Source organism: Poecile atricapillus, chromosome 2 (genome assembly GCF_030490865.1).
Source record: "Poecile atricapillus isolate bPoeAtr1 chromosome 2, bPoeAtr1.hap1, whole genome shotgun sequence".
NCBI lineage: Eukaryota > Metazoa > Chordata > Aves > Passeriformes > Paridae > Poecile > Poecile atricapillus.
Window position 1 is genome coordinate 20,459,844 of NC_081250.1, and position 13,904 is coordinate 20,473,747.

The 13,904-nt window shown below is 40.0% G+C and overlaps 1 protein-coding gene across 2 annotated transcripts in view; it reads right to left on the bottom strand.

The window, feature by feature from the left end:
• Positions 1 to 11,034, bottom strand: part of LOC131575188 (macrophage mannose receptor 1-like) — a 56,093-nt gene extending 45,059 nt beyond the window's left edge. The window contains exons 1-4 of one of the 2 annotated variants that reach the window (XM_058830287.1): positions 10,915 to 11,034; positions 7,130 to 7,244; positions 5,222 to 5,395; positions 1,307 to 1,468 (exon numbers count right to left, since the gene is read on the bottom strand). In XM_058830287.1, coding sequence (XP_058686270.1) covers positions 1,307 to 1,468; positions 5,222 to 5,395; positions 7,130 to 7,148 — 355 coding nt within the window. In that variant the 5' untranslated portion in view covers positions 7,149 to 7,244; positions 10,915 to 11,034. Of the gene's footprint in view, positions 1 to 1,306; positions 1,469 to 5,221; positions 5,396 to 6,842; positions 7,245 to 10,914 lie in introns of both variants that reach the window. The other variant, XM_058830286.1, reaches the window with a different exon arrangement.
• Between the last annotated feature and the right edge of the window lie 2,870 nt (positions 11,035 to 13,904).

Consider the following 13,904-nt stretch of genomic DNA (forward strand, 5'->3'; position numbering starts at 1 on the left):
ATGCCTGCATCCCAGAAACCCAAACATGTCCTGGGCTGCATCCAAAGCAGCGTGGCCTTCAGGGCAAGGGACGGGATTCTGACCCCCAACCCTTCTCTGCTGAGACACACTGCATTCAACTGTGGGGTCCCCAGTACAAGAAAGGCATGGAGCAAGTCCAGAGGAGGCAAGAAAATTCATCAAAGGGCTAGAACATCCCTCCTGTGAAGAACTACTGAGAGAGCCAGGGCTGTTTAGGCTGGAGACGAGAGAGCTGTGGGGAGACCTTATGATGGCTTTTCAGTATATGAAAAGGATTTCTAAGAAATTTGGAGGAAGACTTTTTTACCAGGACTTGTAGTGACAGGACAAGGGGTAATAGTTTAAAAATGAAAGAGGGTGGATTTAGATTGGATATAATGAAGGCATTTTTTACAATGTTGATGGAACAGGTTGCCCTGAGAAATTGTTGATCCTCATCATTGAAAGTGCCCAATGTAAGGTTAGATGGGACTTTGAGCAACCTAGTCTAATCCATGATGTCCCACACCATGGCAGAAAGGTTGGCCTAGATAATCTTTATATGTTCCTTCTAGCCCAAACCATGTTCTGATCCTTTTATTCTACAAATTTAGAAAGTACAACATATAGCTTATAGCATAGAATAGTTTGTCTTTCAACTGATGTAACATATTCAAAATATTTTCTATTCTATTTAATAGATGATCAGTGGACTGTTTCATGTTTGTACACAGGCTGAGAAGGAAATAAAGAAGACTTTCTCAATGTAGAATCCAAATACATTCAGGTAAAATTTAAGAATTTACTCATAGAAGTGTGGAAACTCCTTCCAAAAACATTGAAGGAGATTGAAACTGAAAGAGAACATTTATAAGTCCTTTTGTTTTTTAGTTCTTTTTCTTTTCATATTTTAGGACATACTGAAGATGCAATGGCTTTAGTGAAATAGGTAAAACTACTGACTAATACACACTACAAGAAGAATACAAAAAGGATGCAATCTTGGTATCTACATCTTCAGTTTACAAACTACTTCGCAATCTTCAGCATTCCAACATTCATTCTTTATTGCTTGCATTACTTAATTGTTGTATTTCTTTATAGTATTATTGGTTTATGGCAATATTTAATCATGATAAAATAAATAATATCTGTCCTATATTTCCAGATGAATCATTCATTATAACAGTATCAATTTACTCATTAGAATTGAACAAATATGATCTTCAAGATGGAACATGCCATATTAGTGTCACTCTTGCAATAATACACTTTTTTAAAGAAATTATGGATAATTTTAACCTACCTGTCAGGTATGTTTGTTCATGTAACTCTGTGATGCTTAATAACTCTGCCTTCTGCTGCTGACAGCTTTTTCTTGCCTGATGCCATTTCAGAGCTGCCTCAGAGTTTATCTGGTACTGGACATTTGTTAAAGGGTCTGTGTTCCACAAATCACTACTAGTAACTATAGGGAGAAATGAAAATGCTCATGAAAACAGAGCCAGATATAATATACCCAAAAAATTGCATAACAAAAGACACAAAATGCCTGAACACTGACAAATGGTTAGAAAGGAATCCTGAAGTTCTCTAATGTAACAGCAGATCTAGGACAGAAGGTAGGGAATGAAACAAAGTCACCATTTTCTGTGGTACAAAAAATCTGCTGTTTAAGGTAAATAATAAGTGGTTAAAATGTGCTAAAATAGTTGATTTGTGAATGTGGAGAAAAAGGCTAAAAAATTCCAGGCTGATGCTAACTAAGGTGTATATCAAGCTGACCTTCTGAGATAAACCCCAAATTTTTTGTTAATTTGGGTCACTGTGTAAGGTGGCTATGGATTTTCTTACTGTGATTGTGGTAATCAGACCCAAGTGCTGAATGCAAAGCTGACATCATCAGCATCCATCTCACATTTTCCTGCAATTCCTGATTTCTTAAGCATGTGTCTGACATTGCATGACTTTCTCCTCTGCCACATAGCCTGACCGAACTCCTTGAATACCCAAACTTGGCACTTTTAGGTAATGCCATTGAAAGCATCATCCAAAAGCTCTCCACATAAGAAATTGCCCCAGAAGGTACCACACTCTACACTGCTGAAGTCTCTCCTGGCTCATCTCAATTGTGTCTCCACAAACAAGCAGCAAAAAACAGTGTGATCTTGATCTGCCAAAAATGGAACCTATGTGAGGTCCAAAACTGAGCTAAATACCACATAAAGAACTAAAGCAGAACACAGCAGAGATTACTAAGTGTCTGCCAACAAGGAGAATACAACTGAATTCCTGAAGTTGCAAGCTGAAAAAAATTGAGAGAAAAATTTATGAATTCTTATCTGAATTCCGAGTGCTTAGAAAACTTCAGTCTGCAAATAGAGGGAAAGAGTACAATAAACAAAAGTCAAAACAAAGCATGATACATGTTAAATATCAAGAGGTCACTTACCAGTGCCTCTTTTTCCTGTATTATATCTGATTATCTACAGGTAATATAAAGTGCTTCTTTTCACATTATCTCTATTTTAAAAAGAAATCAAATATAACCTACTGTAATAATGACATTTCAGTAAAAATGGAAACTTCCATCTGATTATCATTATCCACAAATCCACTTCTGTCCAAAATATTCTATAACTATCAGAATCAAAACTTCTTTGCTATCTTATGCTCTAAAATACCATAAATCCCTGTGCACAAGCCTGTGATAAAATTAATATTGCAAAAATAGTAAAATCCATAATTCAGTAAAGAAAACTACCTCTGACTTGATAGTAAGGGGTTTCTAAATCTTGTGTAATTTTTACGGAGAAGAGATAAACAAGTCTTGGGCATTCATCCAACCTTCCACCTCAGTTCCCCAGTCTCATAATTTATAGCTGACTTCCATATGGTGCTCTCTTGTAGAATTTTGGCCTTTCATAAAAATCAAACTCGTTTCTAAATCTTGAAAATTTGCTTATGAGATGTTTGAGTTTTAAGAGTTCAAAAGTCTTTGCAGAGTAAGATTTTGGAAAAATCTATATGCTATTATTTAAAGCTCAGTTCCCCAGTGAAACAAAAAGATGAATCACTTCCCTGGAATAATATATTTTAACACCTAAGCTAAATTAATGTTAAATCACACCTCTCCTCAGTACATAAGTAGAAAATTAATAAAAATCTGAACTCTATCTCCACACAGATGAATTCAGCATGCATTTACTCTCTGCAGTTTTTGTTTCTGTCCTAATCAGCTGCATTTTCATGCATTGCTTAGAGGGTTTTCTGAATCCTTCACTAGATAGACAGCTCCTTCATCTGTCAAGAAAAAGGCCTCAATGGACTTTTTCCCACTGGAACACAGCTACAGGTACATGTTGAGTCACTGTCCTGATGGTCTTACACTGTGCAACTTGTTTTCTTCCCCAACACCTTCTTTGAAGTGCAGCATACATTTCAAAAATATATGCTGTAACCTATAAAGAAGCAGTTTTTCCTAGGCTACTAAGAATTGTTTGCTGTAGCAACACAGCTTAGCTCCTTTCTTTGGGGTTTAAGCTTCTGCTGTTACTGTCTCAGTATCTCTTTCCAAATCACCAAATAAAGGTTCATAATCACAATTATGTCACCTCCACTGATAAAATTTGTCCACCTTTATTGATTATAATATCTGTTGCAAGTACAGCCTCATGCCCTCTTCATTTTGGAGAACATTTGAGGTGGTTTTGGTGACAGTAGGAAGTGACTGGGTCAGCCACAGAAATTTCACTGAAGGTCCTGGCCCCAGCATGAGTGGCTGTAATACTTTGCATCACATATTTTCATGCTGGCACCCTTGGTCCCCTGGACAGTTTAAGAAACTGCCCTTCATTCTTGGTGAATAAGCTTCAACACACATAGACTTAAAGCTTCTATTTTTAAAGGTGTTGATGAAGTTTATTAACTTATCACACTCTCATATCTCACTCATTGCTCTTTTGTAGGGATGACTAAAACTTCTGCTACCATGGCCTGTTTCTCACTAAAATATATGACCCAAACTTGAGCATTTTATAGCCAGTACTGAAGAATCAGGAAGGAAACATGCAGGCAGTCAGCATAAAGCAGATTTTTCCAAAAACAATCACTGCCATCTGAATGGATTTCCTTGAATTATGCTGAAGAATTAAACAAAATTTTAATGATGCCTCCTATTTGCTGTACTTGAATAATACTGGGCAGGGAGCATTAAGTCAACTTTGCATGTGCTTTATTAATGGCATTGATATTCCCAGCATGTTTTTATTAACTTGAAAGTGATACTGGCATAAGAGAAACAAAAAGTCCAATTTTTATTTGTCTGAAATACTGAATGCAACATTAATGGAAATCAGGCAAGGACACGAGTATTTTGTCATCAAACCAGTTAAGATCAACCCAAACAGTTTTCTTCACATCTAAGGAAACACATATTTTTCTCCTTAGCTCTGCTTGCAGTCAGCTGGAGCTTTAGAGCAAAGCAGAATAATAAAGAAGAAAGGAGGGAGAAGTACTACCCTTCTCAGCATGACAGAAGAAGCAGCTTGCAGACAGCATGTTTAGTACATATTGTACAGAGGTCCAGAGAAAGTTCATTAAAATTTAAAAGAATTCAAATGCATGCAGGCATAAATTACTCCCATTTACTTAAAGATGAACATTTCTAAATAAAATTCTGCATATTGATAATGCTGCATTTTAAACACCAATTATACACAAACCAGGGAATTTAGAGTACAAATACTTCTAATTGAGTTAAAAGACAATTAAAATACAGTACACAGATTTGGGAAACACTGGGATGTACTAAAGACTTCATGAAAGCTTCTTCATGTCTAAAAGGCATTCTCCAAAGTAATTTTAATTTTCAATTAAACTGTATGCTAGCTTTCAGTTTCACTACATGGATTTCTACTTTTTGACCTTTTTTATATATTACTTATCCTAATGTAACATCTTTACATCTAATTGACTTTCTATTTAAGTAAATGGTGTATGTGGAGATTCCAGACTATGATTAACATACTTTCACAAAAAATAATTGGGCAATGTTTTTTATGCTGAGTCCTATATTTGGACATTTATGTAGCTCTTAAAAGGAAAGCAGGTTAAACAGAGACAGAAACAGAACCATTTCAAACTCTAAAGCACAAGTTATGGACAGATTTCCAGGCAGCTGAATAACAGCACAGCAGAACCATGAATGTAAAAAGCTTACATTTCGTTGGGCAAAATCCATACTTCTTGTCAACATCATAGTCCGAAGTGGTTCCACACCAGAACCAGCCATCTGATCTGCCAGCATCTGTGCAGTCAGCATACCATTTACCACCAAACTTAAAAGGAAATACACAAGGGGCTCCATTGTCATTTCCTTTCACTGTGTAAGTATCTAAGGAGACACAACAGTTAAAAAATGTATAAAATTATTAAGCATGGGACATATAAGAGTCCATCTTTACGATCTTATTACAAACTATTATAGCAAGGAAATCTTGTATATAACAGTACTAGAAATGGAACATTGATCATTTTACTCTAGGTCTAAGCTGATAACCACATTCACAGTGAGGCAAATTTTTGTTGCTAAGGGAGACAATAGACCACAACTGACTGAGCCAAGACAAGTAAATTCCCATGCTAAATTTCCCATGCATAACAATCAAAAATATGAAATTCACACACTTATGCAATTTCTTAAAACAAAACACAGTTGAGTGTTCTGTCAATAACCCAGTCAACTGCTGATCATTTTGGACATGGAAGAGCAGGTACAAGTAAAATTGAAAGATATATACCATGGAGTGCCTCCAATATATTATGCCCAAATAAATTTTATGTTTGCATCTAAAGACACTTCTTGTTTTATCAGAAACCTGACTCAATGAAACTTACAAAAGCAACTAAAGCAGCTTTCTGTGTGTGCACATATAATGTACATTCACTGAGGGAAGGACATACAGGGGAGCTGTACCTGACAAGGATTTTTGGAGAGGTGACATACCAGGGTCACTGTCTCACAGAGCTGCTAGAAAACAGGGGAGGAAGAAATAGCAGGACATAATTACATCTCCCCCCTGCCTTCTTTTACATAATTTGCTTTGCTAGGGTTCTATTCTGGCTTCTGGCCAATGATTACTACTGTAATCAGCCATGGTGTAAACCACAGAAACTGCATCCATACCTCCCTCTGTGACCATTTCTGTTTATCAAAGAATACTAAATGGGAAATCAAATTTAGTATTTCCAGATATTTATCATGAATATATGTAGAGATATATTACACATAACTTTTTCAAATTTAACTGTTTAAAATATCTTATTTCTTTGTCTAACATTTTAGCACCAGCTCTGAGACTCTTTTCAAACCCCTAGGAAGACATCTGCAATACATTGGACATGAATATATCAACAGTTAACTAATATCTTACTGCCAGTTAATATTTTCACCCCAAGGAAAAAAACAATATAACCAACAGACTAAACACTTACGCTACATCTTTCTGCACACATGTAGTAAATAGTAAAAGCTGTCATCAGCTGCTCTGTAATAGTTATACACATGTTTTGAATAACCACAGAAATATTTATTCTCTCCAAATGAATCGCTACCATGCATGATTAATCATCTATCAGCACTTTGACAAGTTTCACAAAAACCAAAATGAACTACTCAAAAGACAAAAAGCACTCTCACTCAAGTATTGTTGATTTCACCTGAATTCATACTCACTGATCATTAATAAGATTAAGGAAATCCTTCTATACATATAAAATATTTTAATTATCCACACATAAAAATGAGTTTGAAACACAGAAATTAATTTACAGAACTTTACCTTCATAGCCTCGGGAACACAGATCGTCTGTGGTTCCGTAGACTTTCCACCTACTCCATGAACCAGATCCCTTGTACAGCATAATATTCCTTTCCTGTTTGTTTCCATAGTTGAAAAACAAATCTTCCCCTTGGATTGCAAAGAGAGTCTCATTTCTGCATTCCCATCGCTGAAGTTCACTAGCCTTGTCACAAGGATACAGAGTGATCGGAACCCAGTCTTTCTTCGAAGGCACTCCCAAGCACAATTTGAATGCTATGCTCATAAGCTGGTGACCTGAGACCCACCTGAATTTTTGTGACTCATTTTCTTGAACACAAGGAGCAGTAGTCACTGAATTAGAACTTTGAGCCAGTACACAGCGCTTGTGATCTTCATTATATATTAAGAAGATGCTAGTATCTGTAAGAAAAATAACACGGGAATGATTTGGGTTGAAGTAACCTTAGCTACTATCTAAATGAAGTATGAATCTGGACACTCCTCCTGGTGTGAAATATCTCATTGTATGCTCAGCAAAAGAAGGTGTGAACTACACCTGTTAAAGTGTCTGTATGATGCAAGTAGTTCAGATGTGAGGACATTTCAACTATTTTGTGTCAGTGAAAGCATCTACACACAAAAGCACAAGGCAGCAGAGGCATAGACCTAGTGTCTGTCTCCTGTAGGTTTAAAGCATGGGTTAAACTGAGGAGAGAAAACAATACTCATGGTGCTAATCCAAGCTGCACCCATGGGAATTACTGAAATGAGGAAACATGGGCACTGTAGAGAGCAGATCCTGACACTGAGCTCTCCAGCAGCGCTGGCTCCCAGGCATGGGGAGATGACAACAGTCATTAAGTCCTTCATGTTCCATTTCCTCACAGTGGGGGGCTCTATTCTCAAAAGCCCTGCTGAAATCTCTAAAGTATTAATGAGGAGAAGGATATGTTTTTAGGCTTTATACTCAAGCTTCTTGTAGAACATATTTATTTTTCACTTCAGTCTTCAGTGACTTCTTTCTTGCATCTCTCCATTATGAGTGAAATATCAACAGCCATGGGATTTGCCATCACCAGTTATGCCTCTTCATGACTTACAAAAATATACAAAGCTCTTCATAGCTTCCCAGGTTGTTTCTCCCTCTTAGTAAACAGTGCTTCACAGCATGCATTTTCATGAATTCAAGGTTGATTTCAGAATTGTAGCCACTTGAAAAGTTTTTAGCATCTTTTGCACTCAGATGTGCTATGGAGTGTAACATTTCTGAGCTGATCTTCCTGAAAGACTGGAAATTTCTCCTCTCTGATCCACCTGAGATACATTTTAACACAGTAACTTAATCACGCTCTTTTGCATAAGGCAGCAGGATGCACAACATTTTAAAGCTGTATTTTAGCTCGACTATGAGCTAAGAAAGAGAAATATTAATGTGACTCTGGGGATTGAAGCTAATTAAAATACTACTTATTTTAATGTATGATTACCAAACTAAACAAATTCTATAATGGAGAAATAGTAAAGGGGAAAACAGATTAACCACAGAAAGTCTTCCCTACTCTGCTGAGGCTTTAATGTGGAAATGATCATATTTTTCTGCAGAAGAACAGTCTGGGAACAAATAACCTCTCTCAGAGAAAGAGCTGACCTAGACCTATCTCATCTATAGTTCAGCTTCCTTCTCTTGTTGTTTGGCTTCCACCTCACTGGGAAGTAATGTAAAACTGATGAGCACTGGAGGCAGAAATTGTTGTCTTTTGCCAATCTGTTTTACTCACAGACAATACAAGGAAATGTACAATTATCACTGCTGGTGACAACTTCTTTTTATTCTGCTTCTCTACTAGAATTTAGCACAATGTTATTATGCACTGATATATGCAGTGCTTGCAACTCTCCTTTTCCTGAATTGTGTTAAAAGTTTCTGGATAAAAGAGATGTCAATTTCACATGTGTAGAAAACACTACCTGACTTTTCAAACTGCTAAAATTGTATCTGTGGCCTAAAATAACAGTCCTTATTTTCTGGTTCTTCTGATGTTAAAGATTTCTGCATCCGTGCATGAGAGTGTGCAGAATTTTGGCTTCAGAAATGAAGTTATAAAGCTGAACAAAGTGGTGTGACCAGTGGGGATGGAGAGGGAGACAAAACTTAGGCTCTCTGCTATTCTGATGGTGCTTTTACAAAGCATCAGAAGCATATAAACCCAACACACCTGCTTATACAAGGGCATATTCCAAATGCAGGGAGTAGTACATATGTAAGCAGAAGGCCAACACAGCCAAGTAGGCATCAAAAATAAGTTGAAACCAATGCAGGAGAATAGAACAAGTTTCTATAAGTAGGATGCTGGAGCAACTGTGGCTGAGGTTGTAATTGAAGGATTTCCTTTCCCTCAGTGTTGCTCTTCTCTAGCCCATGCCCATTGAGCAAACTTAGTGCTGCATTGCTCAAGTTTACACTTTAGTTCTCTTTATTCTGCTGTCTTGGTCACCAAAGGGGATTCCCATGTAATATTGTCTGTGTGAATAATTAGATAATCTAGAAGAAACAAGCCAGGTATTTGTGCAGCACTTCCTCTGCCCTGCCAAATCCTCTCTGTAAACACTTGATACCACTCTTGCCAACATGATGAGCTGTGTCTGTAAAATGGGCTGAGCAGAATCACACATATCACTGCTAGCTGTGTTCCACTGTTCTGTAGCAACATTTGTTACAGAGCTCTGTAACAAGTGTTCTTCACTACAGATGAACTGTGGGTGGATCACTGTTAAGGTCCACCACAGTGTGCTCATGAGTACCCCAGAGTTAGTACTTTGAATTAAACCTATTTCTAACAGTAATTCATATTTTGAAACTTACTCCTGGAGGGAAGGTCTTTAAGATGCATAAGGACATGCCAGGCTTAGGAAACAACTTCACCATTACCAGTGCACAACCAGCCATTCAGGGAGATTTAACATCTTTTCCCTCAAATGTCCCAAGTAGATCCCAAAAGAATTCTTCTAACAAGCTTTCATTTTTCTTTACCCACCACACTGTGACTATTCGCTTATCTATCTCTGGCCCCAAGCTGTATCTTAAGAATTGTGCCAAGTACTGCAGAATCTCATCTGACAGTATCATTTCCATGGTAGAGATTTCCAGTATGCCAAACTGGCTTCACACTCTGCAGCATTTGCAAACCATCACAGATTATGTGAGTATAAATAAAAAAGTAATTTGTGAAGCCAGTGAAGTGCTACAGAGAGCACCAGAAGAGCACATCAAAAGCAAAAGAGGAGGGAGCAAGAAGGCAGCAAACAGGTAGGACGGACGACTGTCTTCCCTACACACTCTTGCTTACCAGATGGCCTAAACTGATTGCTGCCAATTACAGAAAGGAAGAAAGGTTACAAGGCAGTGCTAGGAAGATTTGCATCGCTAGATCTGTCTAGAGAGGAGAGCATGCTGAGAGGTTTTCAGGAAGGGCAGGTGCAAAACTTTCACTGAAAAATAACTGTGACCTGGCAATCATAGTAAATCTCAGAGTAAGTGGGAACAAACTCCATGTATCACCAAGCAACATAATTTTCCCATTTTGACACCTCTGTCCATATCAGCACCTCAGCTACCTTAACATCCCCCCACAAAAGCCATCTGCCAAAAGAGGGGCCCATCCAAGAGGAATGGAGGACAGGCACAGCCCCAGTAGAAGGCACTTCTGCAAACCTCTGTGGTGAGCAGGTCTGTGAGGGAAATCTGGGTGATGCTAAAATCAATCGGGGACTGATCGGAGCGGTGGGGGAAACTGAGGCAGCGCCGGTGACAGCCCTGTTCAGCGTCCACAGTGCCGTGGGCACCCAAAAGGCCGCCCTGACAGGCAGCTTTGCCCACGGGGCACCTCTGGGTGCGGGTGAGGAAGGGGTCCCGAGGGGAGGCCGCCTCCATCAGCCGCCCGCCCGCCGCCGTGAGGGCTGAAAAGCTGGTGGGCATCACCTGCGCGAACGCGCCTTCCCCCGCAAGCCCCCGGGCAGCTTCGGCTCCGTGCCCGCCGTCACCCCTCGTTTTTTGGCTCTCCTGACCCGCACAGCCCCTGCGGGCACTTACCCAGCAGCGGAACAGCCCGGGGCAGAAGTCCGAGGAGAAGCAGGAGCAGGGAGCGAGCCATGGCCGCGGCTCCGCCCGTGGCGTCCCGCCGGGCAGCTCCGCCGCACTTGTGAAGGGCTGGTGGATCAGGGGAAAACTGCGCTCCAAATAATAAGGAAATATCCTGTCACATGGGGCGTTTTGAAATAACAGGAATTCGCTGTTCAAACTTTGCTTTCCTAAGCTGATTTTTTTCCCTTAGCGGAGGAAAGAGCCTCCTTCCAGGCATGTGCAGGTGATAAAGCGGTGATAGCCGAGAGGAGCGCTGCTTTTTTTGCTGTTGCCGTTGTGTGCGGTGTTTGGGCTTTTTCTTGTATCCCCTTTGCGACTCTGACAGCGTTGCATCTGGGTCAGTGGTTTGTCTTCCAAGAAAATTAGCCAACCCCGCTCCGAGAGAGGAGGATATCCCTCTCCTTCTCTTCTGGGGTAAGGAAAGAAGGATAAGGGGTAAGAAACCCAAGTCTCAAAGAAAACCCCTGCTCGAACGCCCGGGTTGCTCCCCAGAGCGAGGACTGCAGAAGGAGCAGAGACCTACTTTTGGGAGCCCGGGATCTGGGCTGCGCGCCCGTCCCCATCACTCCTCCCCCGGCTGCCAGCAGGCCGCTCCGCCGGGAGCGGGGCACGGCCCGGGCTCGGGGCTGCTGAGCAGGAGCCGGAGGGCACGAGGGGGTTAAAGAGCTCGAAGAGGCATTGTCTGAAGTCCAATAAATGAACTTCAGCCGATTTGTTTCTTTGTTTATTTACTCTACTGACAGTGATGGCTCTATCTGCTGTTAACAGGACTCAAATCTTGCTCGTGAACCAGTGCGGGAAAGACAAAACCTTGCCTGCTAGCTGAGCTTCACAAGCTGAAGCACCTGCCTGGAATTAAATGATATTTCTGAAAAGGTGCCTTTAGAGCACAGTCTGCCTTGATATTCTTACAGCTTCTTGCTGTCCTGGATACAGAGCAGCACGTTATTTCCTCAAGATCTCTATCAATATACAGTCTGAAGAGTCCCAAATGGATGGAAAACATCAGTCTTATTGTTGTTTCACATAGAGAGGCCTTTGTAACATATGGGACTTACTGGATATTTTGATGGGGCATACATGAGGCTCAGGGAGCACCTTATTGCTCTCTACAATTCCCTGGAAGGAGGGCTTAGTCAGGTGGGGGTTGGTCTCTTCTCCCAGGTAACAAGGACAGGACATGAGGAAGTGGCATGAAGTTGCATCAGGGGAGGTTTAAACTGGATATTAGGAAAAATTTATTTCCTGAAAGAGTGGTCAAGCACTGCAACAGGCTGCCCAGGGAAATGGTGGAATGAACATCCCTGGAAGTGTTTAAAAATGTGGAGATGTGGTGCTTAGAGGAATGATTGTTGGTTGGCTTGGAAGTGTTGGATTAATGGTTGGACTCAATGATCTTAGAGGTCTTTTCCAACCTTAAAAATTCTATGATTCTATGAAGCTGTAAGGCATTAAACCTACCATGTGTATAAAGCTTGTTGTGCAGCAGGTTGTACCCCTGTGCTGTCATGCACTTGGAAATCTCTGATAAGGATTAAAAAATTGTCAAAATCCTTCTTGATGGAAGTTCTGGGTGGGAAAGTCCAGCACATCCAGGGAAGCATTGATATGAGATTACTATGGAAAGAGGCAGAGCAGAGTAAAAAGGTGTTTTGACACTATGGTAAGATTGAACAATAAAGGAAGAAGAAACAATAGAGATGAAAAACAAGGTCATTTGAAGTCAGTGAAACTCCTGTTAACATTGGAAAGGATTCCAGCCAGGCACTTCAGCTGTGCTGGGTCCTCTTGGGGGCTGTGTGAGGGGAGTAAAGAGGAAGTGGTTCATAATTTGTCTCAACATCTGTAGAACCACAAAAAGGTCAGGAACAGCCTGGCCGAGGGACAGGAGGTGGGAAGTATTTCAGCCATAATCAGCAATGTTCTGTATTGTTGTGTTGATGAATTGTCATGTGGGAAACAATCTCTTGCTGTAGTGTATGGGAGATATTTATTTTTCCCTAATTATTTGCAAAACTCAAAAGCCCAGGAAAAAAATCTAGTGCTAAAAGGAACAAGTCAGATGCTGCTGCCCTAATAGAGCACTGCTATTTCTAAGATTACCACTGAAAGTTTGAGTATTTGTGCTATTCTTTTGGCTCAAGATAAACAGAGAAGGGAGATGCTGTGTGAAGTTGAGTCTCAATATAAAATAATAAAACTGCCACCAAAGTCTTTACATGGTTATGTAAAGACTGAGTATGTGATGATTATGTGCAGTAAAGGCTGCATGTAACTTAAATGAATATATGTGTTGCACAAACAGGCAGAAAAAGGGAACTAAGAAGATGAATAGTGATACCTCTTTGGCTGTCAGTGGCTGTATGAGGAATGAGCTATACTCTGAAGTGACAGAAGAAACTGTTTTAGGCTGTTCTTGGAGTTCTCAAAACTGAACTGGACAAGATGCTGAGCAACCAGATCCAAGTCAGCCCTTCTTTACAGAGGAGGTCATGCTAGATGACCTAGGTCTCTTCCAATCAAAATGAGACTTCAGAACTACTTCGGAGAGAAGTATTCCAGCCTCCCTTCCTGATCTGAAAACTGCCTTTTTCTCATTTTCCCTTACACTCACTGGATATACTGGAGATATTAACAGCTCAAAGCCATTTTGACACAGTCATATGCGATACACACATAAATGTCTATGTGTGTATATATGTCTTCACGTTCCCCCTGTCTAGAGCAGCACAGGTCTTGATGAGCTTATTCACGTAGCTTCCATGTCTCTCTGCAGTACACTCATCAGTAATTATATCTCGATCTCTCTTTCATCATGAATCATATATTCTGATCTGATACAGTCAAAGGGAAAGATTTTCTCTCTTCTGAGACAAAAGAATTCAGCAAAGTCTCAGACTGTAAGTGATTTGTAGGCAAAAAGTTACCAAAAGCTCAAT